The sequence below is a fragment of the Plectropomus leopardus genome, chromosome 2 (assembly GCF_026936395.1).
Source record: "Plectropomus leopardus strain MGB_pleo_1.0 chromosome 2, ASM2693639v1, whole genome shotgun sequence".
NCBI lineage: Eukaryota > Metazoa > Chordata > Actinopteri > Perciformes > Serranidae > Plectropomus > Plectropomus leopardus.
Genome location: NC_142177.1, coordinates 27,667,339 through 27,693,980, shown reverse-complemented (window position 1 = coordinate 27,693,980; position 26,642 = coordinate 27,667,339). Strand labels below are relative to the sequence as shown.

Below are 26,642 nucleotides of genomic sequence, written 5' to 3'. Positions count from 1 at the left end.
TTATATACACCTGCTGTCTCCAGGGAAACGACGTAATTTAAAAAAATCTGTATCCTAATGTGATAACCACAGAGATCTTCTAATGTGCCTGTTATATACATCTGCTGTCTCCAGGGAGACGATGTAATTTAAACAATTCAGTAGCCAATATCACATAGACCTTCTAATGTACCTGTTTTACACGCCTCCTGTCTCTAAGGACACATTGTAATACACAATTCAATATCATCATATAGACCTTCTATTGTACCTGTTATATATGCCTGCTGTCTTCAGGGAGACATTGCAATTTAAACAATTCAATGCGCTAATGTAATAATCATATGAGCATTTGTTGTGCCTGTTATATACACATGCTATTTCAAAGGAGACACTGTAATTTAAATAACCTAATATCCAGTTGTATTGACCACATATACCGCTTATTGTACCTGTTAAAGGCTACTGCTATGTCCAAGAAAACATTGTAATATAAATGATCCAATGTCCTTATTTATTAACCACATAGATCCTATATTGTACCTGTTATATACATCTTCTTTCACCAGAGAAACGTGTAATGTAAACAATCCAGTATCCTAATGTAATAACCACAAGGTCACCATATTGTACCAGTTATACACCTGCTATAGCCAAAGAAACACTGTATGTAAATGATCCAATATCTAAATTCAAAACCACATAGACCCCACATACCCCCCATACCTATTATACACCTGCTAATGCCAGAGAACAATTGTAGTTTGAACAGTCCAATGACCTGATGTAATAACCACATAGGCCCTGTACCTGTTGCACTGCTACCTCTCAGGACTTATTGTGGTCTACATTAAACAATACAATATCCAAATGTAATAGCTACAAATACCTTCTGGTGTACCTGTTATATACCTGCTTTTTTTTTTAGGGAGACATTGTAATATAAATAATCCAGAATACTAATGTTATGACCACACAAACCCCACAGTGTACACCTTATACACCTGCAAGCAAAACACTATAATTTCAACAAACAAATATTCAGATGTAATAACTCCGCAGTAAACAGACAACAATAATCAAATGTTCATAAGTGCTGTTTCATTGGCAACTGGACTTAGTTTCAGTTTCTCAAAGACGTTTCGCCACTCATCCAAGAAGCCTCTTCAGAACAGAAGATGAGCGGCGAAACGTCTTTGAGAAACTGAAACTAAGTTCACTTGCTGACGAAACAGCACTTACAGATACCGTGACCTTGATGACTGGGAACCTTCATCAACACATTAATGCACACAGTTCATCTTATGTGTACAGCATCCATGCACTTTTGGGTACAGCAAAGAGAAGGCAATACACAGGATTTTGGATATACACTAGCCCAATTCACAAGTAATATTTTATTTATTCAGCTAACTGTAATCTTATCGCCTGCAAATTCTGTAAAAGTATTTACCTGTAAGTACAAAAATAATGATGAAATTTAAAGTCTTGTTACTAGTTTTTTTTTTTTTTCAGACCTTTCACCAAATCACACAGTCTTCAACTGTTGAAAACAACTTTGCTCAGAGTCATGGAGATGAAACTGTTGACATGGAAACTATCGCTGTCACAATTTCATCACAGCATTTTAAGGACTTGCTCTTAACCAAGTTTGTGTAAAAGTTAGATGTGAAAGTTCATACAGTTTATCATATTGTGGTAACTTCCAAAATAGCTAGTGAGTAGTCCTTGAGTTTAAATTATTTCAGGAGGTCAAACATGAACTTTCATGCTCGTTGACACGCAAGCTCAATGGCCCTTTAATTTGTGGGAGTTGTATTTGTAGGACTCAGTGTCCATGCTGTCCAAGGTAGGACTGTTGCCAAACTATTGACAAATAGACCTACCTTAGCCTTGTCTGTTTTTTTTTTTTAGAATAAAAATAAGCTTTTATTCCGACACAAATGTAAACCTCTAAAAATATATCTATGTCCTTAAAAACTGTGGAAATTCTGTCCATTGGTAAAGACCGTGTGATTCTAATGCTGAGTCTGGTCTGTTTTTAGTTTCAAAGCCAGGAATACATTTCTAGTAGGGGAATTAGGATGCTTTATTGATTTTGCTGCCCTAGTTGAAGCTTCTAAACCCTCAAATTCACAGAAAAAAATTAGAATAGTGTGTCCTCAAGTGTAACTACGGCCCTGAATGAGATACGTAGATAAATAGGTAGGTAGGTAGATTATTTGTAGTTTATTTGTTCTAAAAAAAGGAAATGATTTTTCAACAGGTGTATACTGTCACAGACAGGTAAGACAGAATGTATATCACAGTATGTGAGACATACAGAGCTAATACACAAGAGACAAAAAAAAAAGAAAAAAGAAATTGGTATATTGAACACCACAGACTGAAATTCTATATGGTTTTATAACTCCTTTTTTTCTAAGCTTTTCTTTTTTTTGGCTCTCTTTCATTGTCTCCAGCTGTTACGGCTGTTTGTCTCTGTTAATTTGTTGCATGTGAGTACAATCAGAGCCACTAAAAAAAATCAAAGTCATATTATGAGCGTGATTGACAAAAAAAATGGATTTAACATAACTGTTTTTTTTTACAACTTTTAATCAAGAACACTGAGACTATGCACTCAGTACTGTTTCAATGAGTTTTGAGACTTTAATGACAAAAAGGAGATTTTACATTGTTTTTTGTTTGCAATTAAAAGAAAAATCCTAAGGCACATTTAAAAATGACATCAAAACACAATAATGAATCAACGCAATATTTATGTAAATGCTTTATTCCTTCCAGTGTGAAGACTCATTTGAAACAGCATTTAGACCATAGTATGAGGAGATGACATGTAACTGATGGATGAATATAATGTGCAATCATTAACTCAGGGTTTCTAACATCCTGTGTGTGACTATATATAACTCACACAAAAACCCTTTGTATCTCCATCAGCTGAGTCGACAAAATGACTCCATCAGAATAAGTGTAGCTCATTTTCTGACCCTCTGGTCCGTTGGTTGTAGATTTGACAGTAATGTTTTGGGTTTGAGGCTCATCAAAGCCAACAATTATTTTAACTTAATTAAGTCCATCAGCTGGCAGGAGTAGATGCACTTACTTCTTCTTGCCAATGCTGAGGTACTATAGTTTCACCACGCCAGCAGGCTTTTGTGGAATTTATTTATATATCCTTATTGTCTGCATGATTTAAATCATACTGTTGAGCTGATCTCTTTCTGACGCAGTTATTTGGTCAGTAGTTTCACCACAGGAGTTAAAAAATGTCTGCTAAACCCACACAACAGGCCTATTGATACCCTGGGGGAATTATGATATGTTACCATCACCCTAATATATATAACAGAGAATTTTAAGAAAATAGACATAACACTAATAAACATGTAAAAGTATGTTCATCATACAACGTTTAACACTAAAGACACAATTCCTGTTGCCTAGATGCTCATATTGATTTAAATCAAGCTTTATCAAGTTTTTCAGATGTTAACTGATCACCGGCTTTGATTGTAAATTACATTTATAGCATAAGTCATTTAACAAAAAGTATTTGTAAGATACTAAACTATTATGCATTGTCTCTTGCTCCAATTTTTTTTTGAACCTGGATAAAGCTTATTGGTTCAGATATTAATGTTAAAACACAGCAGAAAATGTCTTCATTGGGCTGAAGAGACTTGTAAGCATGTCTCTCAGTATGCTTGTTATTTTTTAAAACATTAAATAATAAATTAAAACACTGTCATGCGGACTCACCCACCGTACCAGTTTGACAAAAAGGACTGTTTCAAATATTGATTTGGAGCTGCACAGAGGTCCTGGCTCCCTGCTAGCCTTAAACAGATTGGTAGTTTTTATCTCTGCCTGTTCCTTAATAAAAAAAAAGATTCTTACTTATTCAACATTTACTTAGCCTACAACACTTTGCCAAGGCCATCTCTCAAAGACTTCTTATGTGTGTCGTTCTCTGCATGAATATTTTCACTCAATATGTTTTTTTACTCTCCATTTTGATAAACCTTCAGGGCCATGCAAAATCTTTCACAGGTCAGCTCATTCTGTGGTCAGATTTTTTCTTTTTAAAGTGTTAATAAAGAGCAGAGAGTGCTGTAATGCTGCAAACGTTGATGGTACAGCTTGTTAACTTTTTCATACTGAGCTCGCACAAACACCTCTGAAGGAATTTAATACACGCATTTCATCTTTTGATCTACATGTTATTCATCAGTAATTCATTGCACAAGAGTAGCTTCAACACTTTCACTTGCAGAATGACTTTAAACGCAAACAACTAAGTATATTCTCTGTAAGTGTAATATGACAGATACTTCCAGCTGAAACTTTAGATATTCAGTCCTGTTCACATGTAATGTAAATATACAAAAGCCTAAGTAAAATATACTATATATATATATATTGTTACTTTTCTATAACAAGATGATGTTATTCATTCATATGACAAGGACATTGTTCACAGTCATTTTTAGTATAACTAAAAACGTTTTGTTCCACAGTGAAATCTATATGTTGATACCTCATGCTGCTTATTCCCACCCCTTCAAAAGTCTCCCACTTTCTCCACCCACAAGAACTTTGCCGGCTGTCCAAACACATTTAAATCTGAAAAACTTTGGATCAAGCTGCATCACAGTCAGGCTCACTGGAGTCCGTCTGAAGTCTGACGTGCCGGCAGTCACATTTTGGACTCTTGTCAGGTAGTACAGACTTCCATCTTATGTAGTCTTCTCAATTATTTTAGTGACATTATTTAATGTGTTGATTTGAATTACATCTTTGCTTTTTCATTAGTGAAGGACTTAATTCATATATGTTTAGCCACGTGATTTATCTAATGCACACCTAAACAGTAATTGTCTTTCTTCTAACTTGTAGGATGGAAATCAGGAAAATCTGGGTGCTGTTTGGCTTCTTTTTGTTGTCTATTGGGTTTTTCCCAGACATGGGAGTGTGCACTGCAGGTAAGGACATTTTTTTAATCACATGTCTGCACAAAAATACCAACATAACAAATTTAACCAGGCTTGTTAGACAAACGCTAATAATTTCAAACCATGTCAAACATGACTGAGCGTGCTTTGTTGTTCTAGATGTGTGATTGACAAGATAAGAAAAAGTGGTTTTCACCTTGCAGTGATACGTCAAAGTTTGACCCGGTTACTGCACTCGTAATTCAATGTGGTGGCAGTTTGCTTTTTTTCTTTGCCAAATCCCTCATGTTTTCACTGCTGGGTTCGGTAGAAAATTCTCAAGCTTGACAAGACATAAATACATAAACAGTCAGCTCGGATTAAAGTCAAAGTGTAGCACCACATCCTGTCCAACTCTTGTAGAAAAACAGAAATTGAAGCAAGCCAGTTGACGCTCTCACAAAAAGCGGTAATAAATCAACTCTATGGAGCAGACAAAGGCCTTGTGTCTCAGAGTGGCCAAAAAGTCTTGAAGAGCTTGTATACGTGTCATCTTTTGAAAAGGAGGATCTGATGGTTGTCAGGATCACCCTGTGGCGATGGATCCCCAAGGCCTTGGCCTGAATTGAAGCTTTTGATACTCTTTGACTTCCCTCCCATCTCACAGTGCCGTGGCATTGAGACTCTTTGAATTAAAACACTGCTCCAAATAGATTGTGGCGTGCAAACCGTTTTCAAGTGGGAGCGGAGAGTGGCCAGATCTCTGGGATACCGGAAACATGTTGTGACTAGAAGGTCACTACATGCAGCCCAAAGTTCACCTCAGACATCTCTTCATGTCACAGTAAAGACTGAAGATGGCCAATGCACAAAGAGGCTCTTTGATTCAGCTAAATTTAGCTGAGAAAACTTGTCAGTCATAAAATAAACCAGTATTCACTTGCTCTCTTACTGTGATGCATCCCCAATATTTGTTGGCCCCTCAAACCTTTGAGGTATTTGTATTTTACTTGAGTATTTTTGTCTTTTTTTTTTTTTTTACTTTTTAATTTACTACATTTATCTGATAGCTTTAGTTGCTTTACAAATTAAGATCTTTGAACAAAATATGTAAGAGTTTATAAAATAAGATGTTTATTATAAATTAAATTGCCAAACACTTTATACAAGTACAGCTGCAACAATTAGTTGATTAATCAATCAGTTGATTTTAAAAAAAATAATTTCGAGTTTTTTGGGGGTGTTATTTATCATTATCTTTATGATTTTGAGCATTTTGGATGAAATTTCTTCTTCTTTGATTTCTTAGTTGTTGTTTTTTATAGTTTTATTTTTTCAACTTTTTTTTACATAGTTCAGGTTTTTAGGGGTAAGGGAGGTTCTTTTTATTATTATAGTTTTTTTTTAGGTGTGTGTGTGTTTTAAATCATTTTTCTGCATTTGTTACTTTTACTTTTCGTACTTTAAGTACATTTTCCTGATTACACTTACTTACTTTGACTTAAATACAATTTTCAAATAAGGACTTTTACTTGTAACAGAGTGTTTTCAGACGTTTTTTTTTTAGTACTTTCACTTAAGTAAAGGATCTGAATAGTTCTTCCACCACTGATCATCATAATAAAAATGTTGGCATTGTATGTTTTTGCAGACCACTGATATGTCATATTTATATGCTGCTAAGCAGCAGAGGTTTTACAATGCTGTGTTTAACGTGTGGTTATATTTAGGCACAAAAAACACCCGGTGATGGTGAGGAAAACAATCACGTTTTGGCTTACAACATCCACGCTTGATGGTACAAATGTCACAAGAAATGCAGTTGGGATCGCGAAAGACACACCCACTTTTGGTGGGACAAAAGTCTGTGAAAACGCAGCCTCCACCTCAAGCCTCCACCTCCTTATGATAAATCAGCTCAGATACTACTTTCCTTTAAGAAATACAAATGAACCCAGAGCATTTTACCCCTTAGTGCTGAAGTATGACAGGTTCAGCCAGACCTGTCTTGAGAATTTTTTTTGACTCCTCAGGTATATCATGGGATGTCTTAGGAAGGTCAACCACTGTTTTATTCCCCCTCATATCTTTGTAACGTCTCACTTTTAATAGACATGACGAACAATTCCAAGTTTCCACTAACATGTTTTTTACTTTTCCCCCTCAACGTCAGTGCAATCAGAAGTGAGAATCACAACTATAAAGGTAGGTCATTTGTTTCTTTCAAAGCCTATAGTAAAGGTAAATACACCATTTAAGTTAATGCACATTTTACTGATTTTATTTTGATCTGACCTTTTTTTTTTAGCAAGAGCCATATGCAGTGTCCAAAGGCACCCATCTGGAGGGCTTTTGCATGGACCTGCTGTCTGAAGTAGCTAAGAAACTGGGCTTCAAGTACAAAGTGCATCTGGTGAAAGACGCTTCCTATGGCAGACAGGATGAGACTGGCAACTGGAATGGGATGATTGGAGAGGTGGTGAGAGGGGTGAGTACATGAAAACTGACATTTGGAGGGGACAAAGGGAAACCAACTGCTCTGCAGGAGGTTGAATTACCCAGCTGGCATTTGTGACTCACGATGGATACACACAAAATCAGTGAATAGGTTGCGTGAACAATATCAGCATTGCTGACAGCAGAATCTCTTAAATTCTATGAGGAGTTTCTATAAATGCACAGTAAATATTCATGCATTTCCTACAGGAGGCTGACCTTGCGATTGCTCCGCTGACTCTCACTGCAGCTCGGGAGAAAGCGGTGGGGATGACCAAACCGTTCATGCAGACAGGAATCAGCATCCTGCTGAGGAAGGATATCTCAGAGGGAGCTAGCTTTTTTGATTTCTTGACTCCCTTTACAGCCGAAACATGGATCGGCATACTCATTGCTTACCTGGGGACCGCTGCTTGCATCTTTATAGTTGCCAGGTTGGTGATACAAGTAGCTTAATGTATTTAAAAATGAATAAGATTTAGAGGGATTTAGTGGCATCTAGTGAGGATAGTGGATTGTAACCAGCTGAAACTTCACCAGTTTCCATCAGTGTCTGTTGTTCAGGAAGTTTTTACTGTGAGATGAATTATCTGCAGAGGCGTCTTCCTCACCAAAAAAAAAAATGGATCCAGTAATTTAAACCAGTAAAAAATACTAAATAAAACAGTTTCCTAAAAAAAATAAAATAAAATCAGTATACGATGTTAAAAAACAGTTGAATGAGTGTGTTAGTCTAACTATAACTGGACTCTTTAAATACATGTAATCATGTTAGTCCGACTGAAATCGGAATAAATCAAAAGTCAGACTCAAGATAATTTGATTGGAAGTCAAGTGACATAGAGAACGTTTGTTACTTATGAGGATGGTGGGGGTGCTGCAAAACAGTTCAGGCATTTTGAAGAAATGTAAGCACTGTGAAGGGATTTATATTTTTAATTTTGGCTTAGGTGAGGGACATACAACTTTAAATGTCAGTATTTTATATTTGTTCTATTAACAATAGAATATAAAAGAATATAAAATACTGACCCCCTCTCTGATAAATAAAGTATAGTCCCACAACACCAGCACGTAAGCTACGAGATGTACTACTGTGGACAAAGCCACAGCAAAACATATTTTAGCCACCTAAAACCGTCAATATCAGTACAAGTGTACCCTATATTCGAATTGCTCCTCTTTACCGCACACAACAGCTGATGGAGGCAGCAGTAGACCAGCAGCTCCTCAGATCACTGGAGTAAAATGACTGATTTTCTCAATGGAGTCTGGGCTTTTTGATATAACAGCTTCAAATCCCTGTTGGTAAGGGCTGTCTCACGGTAAGTTAAAGCAGTAAAAATATTCTAAATGCAACATACACTGAAACTCATATTGATTTTTTAGGTGGCTTAAATTAATCAATGAAGGCAGAGATTTCTCAGCGCTGTTTTGTTATCTGTACGTGACGCAGTGGTTCTCTACCCCAAAGGTACTGTAAATATACAGGAGAGACTGTGATGCAGTCCATATTATAGTATATATGAATAATATTAGTTTATTGCAACAGATTTGATTATATGTATTGTCTGTGGAAATTCTTACATTTCTGCCAGTGGACTCCCTTTGAGTGCAGTAACATTAATAATAAATATTTTTATGCAAATGCAGACTCAGCCCATGTGAGTGGAGTCAGCCTCAGACTGAGCAGAACAGATTCAGCCTCCTTCACAGTCTGTGGTACACAGCTGGAGCTCTGACTCTACAAGGTAAACAGCGAAATAAGTTTGTATGCCACCAAATGGAGACTGGCGATAATGAATTTACTGATTCATTTTCTTTTTGAGACATTTTTCTTTTCTACTTTTTGTGTTGTCAGGTGCTGGCCCTCACCCAAAAGCTCTTTCAGGGCGTGTCATCTGCTGCAGCTGGTGGTTATTTACCATCGTCCTATTGGCTTGTTATCTCTCCAACCTTGGCTCCTCAAAGACCTCTGAGTCCACTCACCTGACAGTGAAAGGGTTTGAGGACTTGGCCAATCAGGACATGATTGATTATGGCTGTTTGGCTGGGTCTTCCACCCTTGCCTTCTTCAAGGTATAGACATCTTTTCTCTCATGGATAATTTCAATTCAATTCAATTTTCAATTCAATTTTCAATTCAATTCAATTCAATTCAATTCAATTCAATTCAATTCAATTTCGATTTTTGGCACAGGGGCCAATTTGACACAGAATATTATACAGAAAGATAAAACAAGAACACACATTAATCGAGGTGACTTGCTCCTATGCACATTCAGTGTCCACAGGAGCAGATTAATAAGTGTCCACCATAACAACATTGGGCATGTAATAATTTAGTGAGCAACAGAGGTGACAAAATCTAATAACAACAATTTCCGATGTAGCATACATCACCAAGAGGTCATGACAGTCACAATAATGCAGCATCATGACCGGCACCATGAAGGTCGATGCTGCAATATAGCAACCCGTTTCCCCGTTTCACTGCTGTTTCTGTAATTCTGTTTTTCCTCCATGCAGAATTCAAACAACCCAGTTTACCGCAGAATCTATGAGCACATGGAGAGAACCAAGAGTTTTGTATCATCCATGGATGAGGGAGTTCGGCGTGCAAAAGAAGGAAACTTTGGCTTTATTGGGGAGTCTGTTTCTCTGGACTTGGCAGCAGCACGTCATTGTGAACTTGTCAGAGCGCATGAAGTCGTTGGAATGAGGGGATATAGCATTGCTGCCCCCCTTGGTGAGGTTATTCATTTTGAAAAGTCATTAAACAATGGTATTTAAATCAGTACTCTAATTAACAATTTACTTATGAATTTCCCCAAGGCTCACCCATCATAAAGAACCTTAGCGTGGCAATCCTACAGCTGAGTGAGGCGGGGGAGCTGGCTTACCTGCGAAGCAAGTGGTGGGCCAGCAGCTGCTTAGCAAACAGGGCCAAGTCTTCAGCTGTGCAGCCACACAGCCTCAAAGGGATGTTTCTGGTTCTTTCCCTGGGCCTGGGGCTTGGTGCACTGCTGGCCGTCCTGGAGCTCACCTCCAAGAGCCGAAGAAGTGCAGCTGAGCAGAGGGTGCGTGCAAGAGCATTCACAATCACTTCTTTCAGGCAAAAAACAACATCCATCTCCAGAGTGTTGACTTTTCAGAAATTAAACCAAACTGCCCCATTTTTTGTGTATCTGTGTTGATCTAATTGGGTTTTGAACTGTTTCATAAGCCTGAAGGCTGCAATGTTTGCTCAGCCATTTAAAGACAACACAGTCTGAAAAAAATGGTTTTCACATCAGCTGTAGAGCAAAATCTAGAGGACACAGACACACACAGTCACGCTCTCTCATCCACACAGCCATATATGCAGTCTCTTCATCAACATATTAATCAAATGATTTATTTTCTCTACTTTTTATATTTATATGTCCATCCCACAGAAATCCTGCTGCACTGTGCTGACTGAAGAACTGAGTCTGCGCTTGAGGACAGGAAATGCAAACAAACCCCAAGAAAATGTTGACAAAGATAAAGAAAAAGCATAGAAACATCTGAGACACATATTTGACACATACAAGTGTCAAAACATTTTAACTTTAGTTTTTAGTTTGATAGCTGTTAAAGAATATTTTCTAATATGACAGAAACATTAACTCAATTGTATGATTTGAACTTCCTTCTATAGATACATCACATTAAAAAAACCCCAAATCTGAATTAAAAAATAAAGACTGACCTTTTATTAAAATAATCAGTTTATTGATTCTCAAGTTTGAATGCTACAATTTCAGTGAAAAAGCAGACATCATAGTTTAAATATTATAAAAACAATTCTAAGTATGATCATTTTTCACAGTTTAACTAACAATTAGTGCTCATGTACTTTGTCTAGTTTTTTTAAGTTTACTATTAATTTTGTGTGACTCTGCATCATGCTGTTTTGTACACTTGGCAATGGCATCACATGATTTCAATGATTTCTTTTCAAAAACTATTTTATGCAAAAACAAATTATGTTGATTGTAAACAACAGCAGACCTAATGCAGTACAACTGTCTTACTGTGTGATTCTGTATGGGTTCCAGTTTATCTTGAAGGAAAATCAGAGCTGCATTGCCAGCCCAGTCAGAGAAAATGTTGGCGTCATACATTTCTGTAAACTATGGATACAGATTTGTATGTTTTGTACTTATCATATCAACGTTTTAAAGTCATGTTGTATATGAGCTGAGTGAATGGTGGATTGCGCGACACTCAGGCGAGTCTCCTTCCAGCCTGTAGACCACTGTTTCAGACCAACAAATTATAAAACCTTATGTGTCCTAGCACGCAGTTGATGTGTGTCCAGGGACAATAAAAGTGTGTGTTTCTCTGGTGATTTGCCGCTGCGTTTCTTGTGCCATCACATGTGGTTGTTTTAAGCCAAAACATGATGTTAGAACCATTTTTGTGTTTATGGGTCTGTGAATGAAATCTGTTTTATTTTGTCGTAATTCCCTTGTTTCCACGGTAGGTGGTGTATGAACTATGGTGTGTGGCGGAAGTAGGAAGTGGTAATCACTCTGCAGGTGTGCTGCTTACCGGGGAAGTTTTTTGACTGTCGTCGTGTAGTGGCCAAACTTTGAGCCTTTTGTTTGTTTTGCATACAAGTTATTAATGAAATTAAGTGTGTGTAGATCGGCGAAGGCTATGTCGCTGAATGGACCCGGCGATTGTAAATAAACAGGCTTGAGTACGACTGCACGGATGTTTGTGAATCTGAGTCATTCAGTGGATCCACACGGAAGACGACGTGTCAATTAGGCAAGTACCGGTAAAGCAGCCCCTCAGTGGCTTGTAGGTTTTTTTTCTGGTGAAATCAAGTCACTATACATGATCTTTTTTTGAACCACAAGTGGTTTTGTTCGTAAACAAAACCACACATTAAACACAATGCTGTAGAAATGTAAAGAAGCATAATGTCTCAACGTACTCTCTACATAATATGAAAAATGTAACATATCCGTGGTTTACAGAAATGACCAATGCCAGCATTTATTCTGGTTATGGGCTGGCTTCCTCCCACATCTCCTTTTTGTGTTTGCTCTACATCTTCTGCAGGACCTTGTTGTCTTTGGAGACATCTGTGAAATCTAACCTGTGGTTTCATCTAAAAGAAAACAAACAAAAAAAATCACAAAAAACAAAAACAACAAAATCCACAATTAATTACAGCCACTTAAATTTAATATCTGCAGTACTTTTTATCTAACTTTTGCAATTGTGACTCACACGTCATCTATGACTCACCATTTATAAAAAGTGGTGATTTGCAGCGAATCTCTCTCATCCTCTTATCAAAAAGAGCCTTCATCTCTCTCTGCAGGGTGCCCTCACGCTGCTCTTCCCCGGGTGGCACACAGGAGGGTACGAACTCCAGGCTGTCAGTGCTGCCGTTACTGCTGCTGGATGTGCTGTCAGACAGGCAGAGGCCGTTGGGGATGGGCTTCACCTGGCTGCTGTAGCTGCCATAGCTTAGTGCCCGCTGAGTCTGCCAGTGGAGAGCAGACTTGCGGTTCACCATGGGTGTCTGCGCAGAGGTAGTCGGTTTTCGAGGGCAACTGCGTGAGCGGACCTTTGTTCGTATTGGGGTGGACGGTCGGGGTGTTGCTGGAGCCTCTAAGGTCCGTCTCACCCTGGCAGGGGACGGTGGAGGGATGAGTGGAGAGGATATGGCTTCATCCTGTGGCAGATGCTGCGGCACAGGCTGAGGCTGAGGGAGTGAATCAGTCTGACTCTGAGTTTCTGTTGGTTGTTCGGGTTCAGTGGCAATGACCTTGTGTGGTTCTGGTTCTGTTGGTAATTCCTCTGATTGTTCAGGCTGCTTTGGTTCAGACGTTTCAACTGGCTCCTGCTCAGCACAGTTTGCCTCTGGCGATTCATCAGGTTCACTCTCCAGCTCTTCTTGAATGGGATTTTGGCTGTCAGGAACAGGAATATCGATATAAGAAGCCTGGGGAGAGGAGTCAAAGTCAAAGCTATCCACTTTCACATAGGGAGCAGCTCCCATGTGGTAGGAGTCAGTGGAGGACATCCGGCTGAAGATCCCTCTCCTCCCCTCTGGTGGTTCATGAATTTTAACTCTGTGTGCTCGCCTCACTGGCTCACTCACGGCCCCTTTGTGGATGGCTGCCTTGGCTGCTGGGCCTTGTACCAGAGGAAATATTTCTCCATTCCTGCTGTCCTGAGAAATGGTATCCAGATCCTTGCGGAAGAACAGAGCACGTCCGTCTTCTGAGGACTGGACAGAGAAGTCCAGAGAAGGCTGCCTTTGAGGACCCCCCTTCATGTGCTTTTGGGCTGCTTTTTTGATGTGTTTTCTGGCCGCTTGCACCGCGTTTGCAGGTTTCATCTGTTTCACAAAGGACACCAAAGATTTTAACCTGTTCAGATCCCACATGCATTCCAATGGACATAACTCTCCTAGGATGCGTAGATCTCTGATAATTGTCAATTAACTCTACACAAATGCACAGACGTATTTGAGTGGATGTCTATAAGCCAATCACAGTGTTCCACCTCATCAAAAGTGGACTTCAGTCGAGCTACACCCTCTATTTTAACAAGCATGGTCGATCATGTGAAAAGGAGTGGAGTGAATGCAAGACATGTCAGTCTATTATTCATATAGTTAAAATAAATAATTTGTAATTTAGAGAAGCTTACCTTTCCTGTTATATCATGTATGGCAACATGAACAAAGATGGATGATTCTGCCATCCCCTCCAGGTACACGTGCCGATAACCTACAAAGGTTGCATAAAAAAATCCTGTTAATCTACATTTCTTTCATATAAAAGGAATAGTTTGTTATTTTGGGAAACAATCTCCTTGCCTGGAGTTTGCTAATCAGTCATGTTAGAGTGGAGTGTAGAAACAACAAGTTCTGGTTTTACAAAGGGTTGTGTGGGACTATTTTTTTGACACTACAGCAACTTCTGAGAGTGTAATGGCGAAAGTTCAGGAAGTTATAACAAAGCCATTTTCTAATATGAGCTCAGAACAATGAGCTGATCTGATTCTGTGGACATGATCCCTTTCACACATGTAGCATTCATCAGGACACTGTCAATGTCAGAGGCGTTCTCACCGTGTGTACTAGGTAGGAAATAACGTGGATAGCTAGTTCGTAATTTCTCCATAAATAGTCTCTTGCCATTCCTTGAATTAGTCTGAGGATTTTGGCCTTAGTCCTTACTAACAGAAGTTCCTGAATGTCATCATCTCTCCAATTAGACATTTTTGTTGCCGGCTTTCTGTGGATTTCTCTTCAGATTTAGATGTTTGTGTTCTTCTGGTATTTCGAGAGCTGCATGATAGAAATATCATTAATACGCTTACTTGCTTGCTGTGAATTAACCAGACGATTACCTGCTCTATTCACACATGGGCTCTGTTGGACATTACAAAGCATTCTCACATGTAGTTCTTCCAGGTAATGTCGAACTTCAGATTTGCAGTGCATGTGTAAAAGGCGATCAAGATATAACTTGTTTATTAGTGAGTTTTAGAGTTGCTGGTATGCAGATTTTGTTACTTTTGATACAAGCCAGGCAAGCTATTTTCCCTTGTTTCTAGTGTTTATGCTAAGCTAAGCTAACTCTCTGCGGCCTTGTTGATCTGACACACATGAGAGTGGTATCAATCTTCTCATCTAACTCTCTGTAACATGCATATTTCCCAAAATTTCCCAAAAAAACCTACCTGGCATCATACTTCTGAAAGCAACAGTTCTCTGTCCAATGAAATCTCGTCCAATAGGATCATGATCCCACACTTGGAAACGCACCAGGGCTATCTGCGGCATTTGAATGTTGAAGACGAGGGTCTCCTCCCACATTGGGTTGAAACCTGAATGAGATTTAAAGGGAAGTTTCACAAATATAAAAACTGGAAAGTCGGCTGGTTGTTATGAGACTATGATATAAGACATACCATTATCGTCCACCACCCTGGTCTGCTGCTTAGAACAATCAACATTTAGACCAATGATCTCAACCTCAACAAAGGGATCGATAATCTGTATGTAGAAAAAAAACAGCAAAAATAGCATTATAGTTATGAAGAAGATCTGTTTAAAGGTTTGCAAATTTCTAAACATTAGATTATGCCTGTCACCTCTCCTCTGTCCCCAAACATGGAGTCTTTGGGTTTAGGAAGCTGCTGTCCGCTGATGATCTTCAGCACTAACTGAGTCTTTCTGTGTCCTGGTAGAGGATCCTCCAACATGGGGTTAAATGCACCTGGGAAAAAAACAAAATTTTGATGCTCCCTGCACAGACAGTTGCTATTAATTATGCATAATCTGCATATCTACGCACCTTTACACAAGTACTTAGGCCTGAGAATATATCCACAGTTTCCATTGCTTGAGAACTTGGCTCGGTTCAGTTCGAGCATGCGGCCCTCTGTCTGATAATTCAATGCAACTAAAGTGAAACATAAACGAAATGGAAAGTTGTTGATAATGTGATTTTGAAGTACGCAGTATTGCAGTCCCTGTAACTGACTTACCCATATGGCATCCTGCATTCCAGTACGGTTGTGGGTTGAAGTTGCTCGAGTCCACTCTGTAGTTGGACGGGTAGACCCTTATAAGTTGGCGTTGGTTGAAACGGACCAACTCTGCAGGCTTCAGCTGTAAGATCTGGTTCATGACAGTCTCGTTGAGGGATGATACCTGCCAACTGTTCGTAAATGCTACCATACAGGAAAAAATACAGCATAAAACATCCATTCCTAAAATGCACAATGAATTGTAACATCATGCATGTGATGAAAATATGCAAAGATGCCTCTTTACCTTGTGTTTCTATGTCGTGCACACGGACAGATTTTGTGTACTTGACCAGGTCGGAAAGAGCTCGGGACAACCTCATTGTTTTCCTCTTCCTAAAAGGAGAGTTACAGACAAGCAATACGTGTTACTGCTTATACTAAGAGTATTAAAGGTCCAGTTTATAAGATTTAGTGTCATCTGTGTCCAAAAACTATATTAAAATAGTCATAGTTATGTTTTTGGTAAACTAAATCACCTGGAAATAACAATCATTGCGTTTTTGTTACCTTAGAATGAGACATTTATATTTACATATGGAACTGGTCCTCTCCTTCTGAGTACACCATGTTGGACAAACCAAGTATTGGCTCTAGATAGAGCCATTCATGTTTTTATGCACTGGCCATTGTAGCGCTCATTACTTTATATTTAGGCACCAGTACCATTTTAGCATTTTTACAGTTTTATCATTTAAGTACTGATACTGGAAAAACCCCAAATGATACCCAGCACTACTTGGCACACAGAGGAAGTTTCAGTTCTGCAACCTCACACTGGATGCCACTACATCCTAAACACTGGACCTTTAAAGGGCTAAAACTACTAATTCAATGACTAGTCTTACTTGGGGTGATAAACAATTTGTGTCTTCTCCCTGCTATTGTCTGACTTGCCATCAGATGTCGCCTTATTTTTTGATCGGAATCTCTTTTTCCGCTGAAAAAAAATAAATTATTTGCATTTATTCCCAATGGCAGGAAAGTGAACAGCAAGTAGAGGGGCCATATAAAAACAGGTATAGAAAACAAGCAAAGTGCTGACCTTTCGTTTGAAGCTCCTAATGATCGATCTGCCAAATCGCCTCTTCTTTTTGGTTTGATTGGTAGAGTTAATGATATTACCCTCCTAAAATCATAAACAATAATGCATAATTATCTGTCTGTCTGTCAATCTATCAATCAGTCTACCAATCTCTACAGGTTTCATGTACCTGTGAGTTATCATCATCGTCGTCATCATCATCATCCTCCTCCTCTTCATCACCAGTATCTTCATCAGACACATCGCCCTCCTCTGCTTCAGGATCAAGGTTTGCTGGGAGCTTTTTTCCCTAGAAAACAAAAATTACTGACTAAATATTTCAGGTCCATGTGTGATGGTGGCATCTTTTTGTCTGAGTATCTTTGAGCAGCATTTGGCAGCACATGTCTAAAAATACTTTACCTTGACTAAAACTTTCCCTTTCAGGATCTCGGGGGAGGGCAGCTTCTTGCATTCATTCACGTTGATACTGCATAGGTCCAGTTTTTCCTGCAGCACCTCTTTCAGATACTCAGCCATCTTTTTCTGCTGAGGCACAGTGCAATGGTTCTCTATGGACAAGATCACTGGATACCTGGTGGGGTTAAATGATGACATCTGAGTTGCAGGTATGATGCATTTTATGGTGATAAAAAAAAACCTCACATCATATTAGGAGCCAGAAGCACTTACGGTGATTTTGTGAAGGCATATTTGTTAATTGTTTCAATAACATCTTTGAAGAGAATTTTGGATGTCAAGGTGTAGCCGTGATGGATAATGGGCTCCCCATCAGGCCCGTCCCAGCAGTCCACTGCAAGAAGAGAATAAACAAAAGAGGTAAGGATGAATAAGTAGCTTTGTCTGTATAAAATCCCGGTAAAGAGAGCTGAAGTTCTGTTTTTTTCAGGCTCTTACCCTCCACACAGCGACAGCCTGCCTGGAGAACATACGCGTACATCTCCACTCGAGACTGAGAGAGCAGCTGGTCCCCTGTCAGGTAGGTGTTGTGTGAGGTGGCAATGAAGTAGTTATTCAGAGGCTGCGTCATGTCCTGGTTCACCTGATTGTGATCGGGGTTGAAGATATCGCCTGCAGGGCTCCTCATGTAGTTGGTAAAACCTGAAGGAAGACCATTTCAGAGCAGGTGTATTATTTGTGTGTTGATGCTGTGTCTGGTCCAAATGACATATGTAATGTTATCGATGTATTGTTAAACAAGTTGTTAAAAGCAAGTTTGCTCATACCATCGATACCCAGCACCATACGCTGCAGGTTCTCAGGACATGGCTCAAACCTGGCCACTATGTCGACTAGATATTCTTTGGCCAAACCACGCATCTGTAAGTAAGACAGTATCAGGAATGTCATTTTTAGTTTAGCTGATGCAACATTTTACACTTATGTTTCAGAAGTTGAATGCTTTTATTGTGAAGTAGGAAATGTTTTTTTATTATTTTTTCATACCGAGGCTAAAAACTTGTTGGTTGGCCACAAATATTGTTTTAAAGCTGGAGTGCAGGGCTTTTATGTCCCACCTTTGACAGTGAGAGTAATCAATGCATGCCTATGACATATCTTTACAGGTGAGCTTTAAACATCTCCCCCACCACCAGGAGCTGTTTTTTCACTTTAATCCTTCCAATAAATAACGAGTTCCTTTTTTTCCCTGTAGCATCCACTCCATAAACCTTTCTTGGAAGCTTCTTAGGATTTTCTGCCAAAGAATCTGCTAGTCTGCTAGTTGTTATCATCTCTGTCCCCTTCCTGTCCCCTTTAATTTTGGCTGTTTGAAGTAAAAACTCAACAATTCAGAAAACCAGACACCACAACTTCAGTTTACTGCAAATTACAGATAACTTTACCTGGTGGCAATAGGCTTAACCACCATTGTGTCAGCTCATGTGGCATGAATGTAATGTTAATTTATATGGGAAAGTCCCACACTATAACTTTAGTTTAAATTTGAGACTATAAATTCATATGTTGCACTTACTTTTATTGAAACTTATGTTATTTTTCTTTCATTCTTTTAAAAACATTGAGGCAGAGATTAATTAGCAAAAAAAAATAGCATTTCAAAATGATCAATTATCAATTAAAGTATCCATAAAGTGAGTTAATTTCAAAACAAAAATGCACTGAAAGTTACTATGTTTCAGGAAAAAGACCACTCTTCTTTCTTTTACTAATTCAGTCACCTGCTCAGATTTCTTGGTGTGTCTAACCCTCCTGTTTGTCTCAGTTCTCACGACTCTCAGCCACTAGCACTGCTGCGTCAGAACACAAAGATCCTGGATCTCATTTCATTTCATTTTTTAGAATCCCTATTAGCTGTAGCCAAAGCTGCAGCTATTCTTCCTGGGGTCCACACCAAACACAAGATTCGATACATGACATTAAAAACACATCCTATCACCACCACCACCACAACAAAACACCACACAGGACTAAGCTGTAATTAGTCAAACTGAAAACAAATTTCCTGGAGATATAAAATTAATTCATCCTCACGCAGCTGACCCTTTTTCATGCCTCTCCTTGAACCCCAAACACCATACAAGACCCAACCCACCTTCAGGTCCCATTCATCCCCTGGTAAATGACCCCCTTTTTTATCCCTCTCCTCGACCCCCAAAATCCAACTGAACATGACCCTCACCCCATCTTTCCTGAATCCTTGAGTCATTCTAAATTATACTAATGCTGCACGCTGTTGCTTTGTACCAGCATCATTAGCTCATATGCTCTGGAGCTGCCCAATGATATCAAATTATTGGAGCAGTATTTATCAAACCTTATCTAGCATTATACAAAGACATATTGATTTAGGTCAGTTGATGGTGGTTCTAGGAGTTATAGACTTGAATATAGTAAAAAATAAAGAAAGAAATTTTATAAAATTTGGCAGCCTTTTATAGATCACTTTTATATGAACAATTATATGAAATCTTCTGACAAGAGTTGCTGCATCAACCACCTAATTCATATTAAAAATATTATTAGTATTATATATAATGTTTAATGTATTTGTTTATTCTCTTGCAGACTTTATTTTAATCCTTGTCTATTTTCTTCCTTCTTGATTCAAATTATGTTATGCAATATTACTATTATTATACTTTGATGTGTGCATGTCTATACTGTATGTTTATAGAGGTTTGTTTGTTTTCTGAAATAGATATATGGGGGGGTTATTGGTATATTTTAAATATTAAATCTACATAAATGCTGACCATGAATAGTAAATAATAATAATAATGATGATAATAATAATAAAAATCAGGTTAGGTTCATGGAAATCTTTTGTGGAGTAACTTTAAATAAATTCACACAAACTCAAAGAACTGGCATGAATCATTAACATTCTGTTTGTACCTTCTGTTCGTTTTCCAGAAAGCGTGCGAGGTCATGAAGATCCAGGACTTCTTTCTGATTGCTGTAGGAGATCATTATCAGGTAAAGGTCTCTGCGTGTGGAAATCATCTTGTAGAACGAACAGAACTCTTCAAAGCCCAGAGAGCCCTGGTTCTCATCTGTGTCTGCTTCCTACAGATAACGACAAAAAGTATTTTATGAGCGAGAAATAACTCCCTCGGTATGTGTGATTTGAGATAACCATCCCGCCAAGAAAATATGTACCCACATAGACCCCTCTGAGGGATATATCTCCATCGCCATCAAACGTGATGGAGCTCGTTCACCGAGACTATCACCATCAGGAGGGGAGGACAGTGAGCCGCTGAACTAAAGCAATACTGCAGTGCAACTAAAGCCATCTGTTCAGCTGTGGCCATATGGCCTTCCTGTGGCACTCTCCTGCACTGTACTGCCAAAAACAGTGTATATACATATTTGTCTGCTGGCTCCATCTTCATCCTTTTATCTCACTGAGTCTCTGAAATGATGTGAAGACTGCACACAGAATAGGCCTTTAAGGGAAACATCAAGGATTTTTCACCTTAAACCACTTCTTTTACTTTTTTCTTTCTAGCCTGCAGCTTTCTTTCTTCTAACCTGAGAGGTTGTTTGCTGTTTCATCATTGCATTAGGAAGTAATTTAATCATAGTCCTGTCTTGTTGATGCTTCCTGTTTTTTTACGCTGGTTGCATTTTTTTGTCATATACAAACCTATTTAGACCTATTTATGTTTAGTTATGCTAGCGGTTATGCACAGGCCACACTGAATGTGTGAGCTGAGGATGACAGCAACCTCGCTGCACTGCTGCAGCTTGCATGTTTGTGGTGTTCACACAGATATTGTTGTAGGTGTGGCCTGCTGCTGCATGTAACTACTTTATTTCCTAAATTTCAGTATCAGCATGCTAACATGCAAACACAAGATGAAGACAGCGGTAAACATTATACCTGCTACACACCAGCATGTTAGCATTTAGCGACTAGCATTGCTGCTGTTGCTACACCTTCACAGAGCTGCTAGTGTGGCTGTTTGTCTTGTTGGGTTTTTTCTCGCTGCTAATAATATAGAGCCATTTATCAAGTCACCACTTACACACAACAGGAATTCTGTTTTGAAGCCATGTGGCCACAGCAACAGTACCAGTTAGAAGTCATTAGTGATACTAGAAACGTAGCTACAGAAGCTCTGACAGTGGGTCGGGCTCATTAAATCTACGTTGTTTGCATAATCAACCTCAGTCTTACTTGAAACATCTGTCTGACTTTCTGCTTGGGTAGATTCACATTGAGTTTGTGGAGCAGCTGGTGAACCTCTCCAATGCTCAAGGTGCCATCTCCATTTTTGTCGGCCTCAGAGAAAGTCTGCTGTAACCACGTGAGGATGCAGTTAAGGAGGAAACTACAAGAATCATGACCAGGTCAGTTCATGTGTGTTGTTCAGTCTTTTACAAACTGATGTGCTAACCTCCTCTTTAAGGGAACAGGAGTGATACAGTAAGCTTCTGTTTGAAAGACTGAGGCCACCTTGAACTTTATTTTATCAAGGTTATAAATGAACATACATATTTATTTCTCAGTAGTCTTTTTACTAAAATACAACCAGAACATACAGAAAATATGTATACAGTATTAAAAAATGCAAATATTTAATAATAAAACAACTTCAACAGGCTAAAGTTCAAGTATTTAGAGTGACCTCCCTTTCCACTTTGCATGTCTTGAACTCTTTTGGGCGAACTACATAAGATTTATAATAGTAATCTTCTGGTGCATTTACACCAAGTTGCATTCAAGACATGTCAAAAAGGCAATATTGATTGTTTTAGCTACCCTTTGTCATGGTTGTATGATTCCATGTTTCACACTAAATATTGATTTCAGTCTGAAGTAAGCCATTTGTTCTGATTTTTTTGATGTTTTAATGCATTTGAATTTCATGCACATGTTCTCTGTATTCTTTGTTTGTGCCTTAGTAAGAGACTGAGAAATACAATTAAATAAATTAGCAAGTCTTCACGAGGAGCTTTTCTTGAACAACAAATCTCTGATGGCCTAAGACTTTTACTGTATACCTGTAATAATTAGTTATCTGGAGATATAGGTTGTGTGTAAGAGGCTGGATAAAAAAGGATATTGATCACGAGTGCGCTGCCTCCGGGCCAAACTGTCTTCATCACTGATGCCAGCCATGAGGTATTTCAGCCCAGTGATCCAAGTGCGGGCCTCATCTGCATTGGTGGTTACCAGGTCCAGGGACTTCACACGGTCCCCGTAGTAAATACTGAAGCAGCAGTTTGGGTCAAAGCGGTTGTCTGCGTATCGCCTGAAGATCTCTGATTTTTTGCCCTCGCAGACTTCATGGATGGAATCAATAGTTACTGAAACATGATCAAGAAATGTTCTGGGGGTTAGTAAACTAGTCAGTGAGGTAGCTAAAATACTTGTCACTATCTGGAGTTTTCTTATTGCAGAAACAAGTCAAGTCTTTGTGTCACTCCTGTGATCTTAGAGCAGATTTTCACAATGCTGTTTAGACTGTTTGTCTTTCAGGATTAGGCTGTGAAACCAGTAGATAAATGAAAAAACAGGAGGCATCAATAAAAGACTGATAAAAATGTCAGAGGATGATGGGGCTGATGAAAAAGTAATTCACTTAATGTAGAAGCTGTATTATCTGCTGCCCTCGCTTCACAATAACTGCAGTGTGTAGAAGAAATTTAAGAAAAAGGTACCAAAAAATGTACAAAAATGTGGCAGATTTGAAAGCTAAACAGTCATTCTGTGAACTCTACTGCAGCATAGTATAAAAAGTATATGTTTCAAGATAATAATCCTGTTTAAGCCGAAGTCCTGCTATGTTATGCGCCATAAAAATAGTAATGTCAGACAATATTTTGCCTATTTTTTGGTGGCAGGAATGAAAATTAGTCATCCTCTTTGTTGAAGGGAAGCACAATATTGGATTTTTTGCAGATATCCGATATGCCAATGAATAACAACTCATTTGGCTGATAACTGATATCGATATTGATATATATATATTTCAGTGATCATCATGTATCCTCTGTAGTGGAATAAATAACATAATATGCATACTCTTATCGTGATAACCCACCAGCAGCAGATGGAAACATGAAATACAATGCTTTTCAGTGTATGTAATATTCATTTATTGTACAAAATAATAAAAAAAGCATGTTGGCCAATTGCAGTAGTTGATTTTAAAGCCAATATTGGCTGATGCACGACATGCTCATAATATTACGCATCCCTAATTTGTTGTGTTATGGTTTCAGACTGATGAAGACAATCAGATACACAATAGGATACAGTCTCTACTGGATGCTTTTTCACCTTGACAACTACCTTTAATTCCCAAGTAATGGACAGATTTTTGGCATTCTATTATCTCAAATGGCTTGAAAAACAGCACATATAGTTGCCTTAAAAAAAATCTCCCTGGAAAAGCATGTCCTCAGACCTCCCTAGATTTGGGCTGAGCCCCAAATGTTTACAGCTTCTGGCTTTGCCCCTTCAAAGGTGAGCACCGATAATTTGTCTAGTTTACAAAAACATTATCATGAACAAATAATAAAGGCAGCTTATTGAACTCTTGAGCCTGTTCCTCTAACAAACTTTTATGCACACAACCAGGAGGCTACAATCAAATGTGATATTTCAGTTTGAACAGAAGTATCAGAGTTATTGGTATTTTGACTCATGACTCATAGAAAGTAACACTAACTTACACTGATAGGTTTACGTGCAAGCCTCAGTTACATTAGTAAATTAGTTGTCAATTTAAAAAGAAAAGAAAATTTGATCTATTAATTATTGGTGATGATTGTTTTTACAGTCTTACTCTTGCTGTGTGATCTGCATTAAATATCTTCATCTTTAGTATACATTGAAACCAATGCATCCACTTGAACAACTGTAGGTATTTAACACTGCAAATTTGAATATTGAAATTTCAGAGTGGTGATGATGGCTCACTTTTGGCCTTGTCGTGTTTCCTGGAGGGCCGCCACCGGATGCAGGACTTGTGCTCGTCCAGGTAAAAGAATCGAACCAGTCCTTTCTTCTTCCCCTTCATTTTGGTCATGTTAGTGCCGATCTGCATGGTGCACATACACCTCTCCACTACGGGGGGCACAAGCAGACACATTTATAAAGAGTCAAGTGGCTGTGTTAGAAGTCCACAGGGACCATCACATTATGTGTTATTTACTGCTGACATCAGAGGGAGCTTGTGCAAATAAAATATTGAGTCTACTGTATATATCTATATCTATAGCATCATTGTCATTATTATTATTGAAACAAATTTCTGAGACAGTTGAACTGCTTCTGATTAGAATATGTTGCCTTTAAATTTCCATCCTCTGTCATCACTTCACTTGTTTAAAAATGCTCTGTATTCTCATCTTAAAACATATTGCCAATGTCTTAATTAATGCTATCAGTGCCCCCCTCTATTACTGTTTCTCTCTCTACTAGATGATACATCTCAAGAGGTTTATTATTATTTATTCTTATATTACATTTCAATTTATATAATTTGTGATATATGAAATACTGCAGCACATGTGTTATGATTGTGTGAAAAAAGACCTTGTGACAACCCTAAATGAATCCCTGCAGCAGTTGAGACAAGTAGTTCTTGTTTATGAGATTATAGGCTGCGTCACTCAGGGATTAAGTAGCTGTATACTGTATGTCTTACTGATAACACAGAAAAAAAGAAAAAGACAATCCTGAAATTATTTTTGCCTAAAAACAAATCCATCGCTTATCAGTTGTCTCAGTAATTCAAACAATTTCCCCTGACTTTTCCTTGCTGATATTTCTTGTAATTTTTGAGTGAGTGTCTGTACTAAAATAGCACGTCTGATCCCACTGTTTTCTTGCTGCATTCAGGTCATAGTGAAGTGGTGTGCTTGTTTGCAGGTAACCTTTGTTTGTAATCTGAAGCTCAGATGCATGTGACACAACCTGGCAAAAACATTTAGGCTAATCCTTCAGGATTGTCTACTGTCCATATGCCCATTATCTACTCACAGGCTTCCCTGCAACACCACTCTGCTTTGTTGGAACATTTATACATTCAAGAGGCAAATTGCAAGAAAATATTCTGGTTAATGTTACAAATTCACCTGTGCTGGTTTCAAAATATATGAGAGAAAATGATTTTAAACTCCCCTCTTTAGTTTTCAGCAGTTTTTAGACACTTCTGCCAGAAAACCTGTTGACACTCTGCATTCAACTGCTTGAAGGCAACACTATTTAATAAGTCATCAGTGAGGCTTACCTATCTGACCCAGCCTCCATTTCGGCTGTGCGACCACACTGCCACCAATCCAGAAAAACTCCTCAGCAAGTCTGGAGATGGATGCTTTCTGCCAGAGTTTTGGAGAGCTCATTATGGACGGGGTGGACGAGTTTAAAGGACTCGAGGTCTCCCTCGCCAGATAAGGAGAGGCCCGAGCCATCGAGGGGGAGTACTTTCCTGTTGACAGTGATCCTATGGACTGAAATGTGGTCTTCTTGGGAGATGAATAGGAGAGTGGTGGGGTGCCACTCAGCCCTGGAGACAAAGGTGCCATCACTGGGGTGCTGTTCATCCCTGAGCTGTACATTTGAGTCCAAAGCTCCTGTCCCATTCACACCACATCAACCCACCTCGCTCTGCTGGTGCTCTTCAGCAAAGATTGTTTACAGCACAACTTCTCTCATGCAGCATATCTTCCAAAATTTTCCCACTTGGGATCCTGAATGTTCATTCTTCGTCATCCTATGTCGAGTGATCAGGTGTAGCAGCCATACGTTCTCCTGTGTTTGTTTGTTTATTTGCACTGCTAAAAGGCTCGCTGAGAGAAAGAGTGTGCAACATGTGTCAGTCACTAAGTCTTCCTCAAGCTGTAATCCTGGAGCGCAGCTCCAGCCTTGCTTTCATGGAGGGATTTTCACGCAACCAGTAAGCCTCTGAAGAAAGAGAGTGGGACTGGAGAGGTGCTAGAGCTCATTTAACTACACTCACTGTGGTTCTTATTATTAAATAATATAGAAATTGTGGTGGATTTAAGAGGGTGCTTTTAGAATAGTATCATGATTTAAGGCAATTGGCCTTCTAGTGCATTTGGCCATAAACAAGCTCAATGTATCCACCCGTCAATGGTGTGCAATGATTTCC

The 26,642-nt window shown here is 38.8% G+C and overlaps 2 protein-coding genes across 2 annotated transcripts; one reads left to right on the top strand and one right to left on the bottom strand.

Annotated features, from left to right (window-relative positions):
* The first annotated feature begins 4,569 nt into the window (after window positions 1-4,569).
* On the top strand, window positions 4,570-11,133 carry grik6 (glutamate receptor, ionotropic, kainate 6). The gene is made up of 10 exons (XM_042506865.2): window positions 4,570-4,703; window positions 4,882-4,967; window positions 7,090-7,121; window positions 7,225-7,404; window positions 7,623-7,846; window positions 9,066-9,163; window positions 9,274-9,491; window positions 9,942-10,161; window positions 10,248-10,492; window positions 10,850-11,133. Exons 2-10 carry the CDS (start codon window positions 4,883-4,885, stop codon window positions 10,952-10,954), a joined length of 1,407 nt encoding a protein of 468 aa, XP_042362799.1. The 5' UTR covers window positions 4,570-4,703; window position 4,882; the 3' UTR covers window positions 10,955-11,133.
* A 13-nt stretch (window positions 11,134-11,146) lies between these two features.
* On the bottom strand, window positions 11,147-26,624 carry plch2b (phospholipase C, eta 2b). The gene is made up of 21 exons (XM_042506854.2): window positions 25,761-26,624; window positions 24,446-24,592; window positions 22,584-22,827; window positions 21,695-21,824; window positions 20,407-20,577; window positions 18,276-18,369; window positions 17,947-18,150; window positions 17,722-17,842; window positions 17,452-17,623; window positions 17,219-17,338; window positions 17,050-17,133; window positions 16,853-16,944; window positions 16,252-16,340; window positions 15,963-16,148; window positions 15,770-15,877; window positions 15,567-15,691; window positions 15,384-15,468; window positions 15,153-15,299; window positions 14,115-14,194; window positions 12,699-13,800; window positions 11,147-12,558 (listed from the first exon to the last, which is right to left on the bottom strand). The coding sequence occupies exons 1-21, from the start codon at window positions 26,110-26,112 to the stop codon at window positions 12,542-12,544; spliced, it is 3,870 nt and encodes a 1,289-aa protein (XP_042362788.2). The 5' UTR covers window positions 26,113-26,624; the 3' UTR covers window positions 11,147-12,541.
* Between the last annotated feature and the right edge of the window lie 18 nt (window positions 26,625-26,642).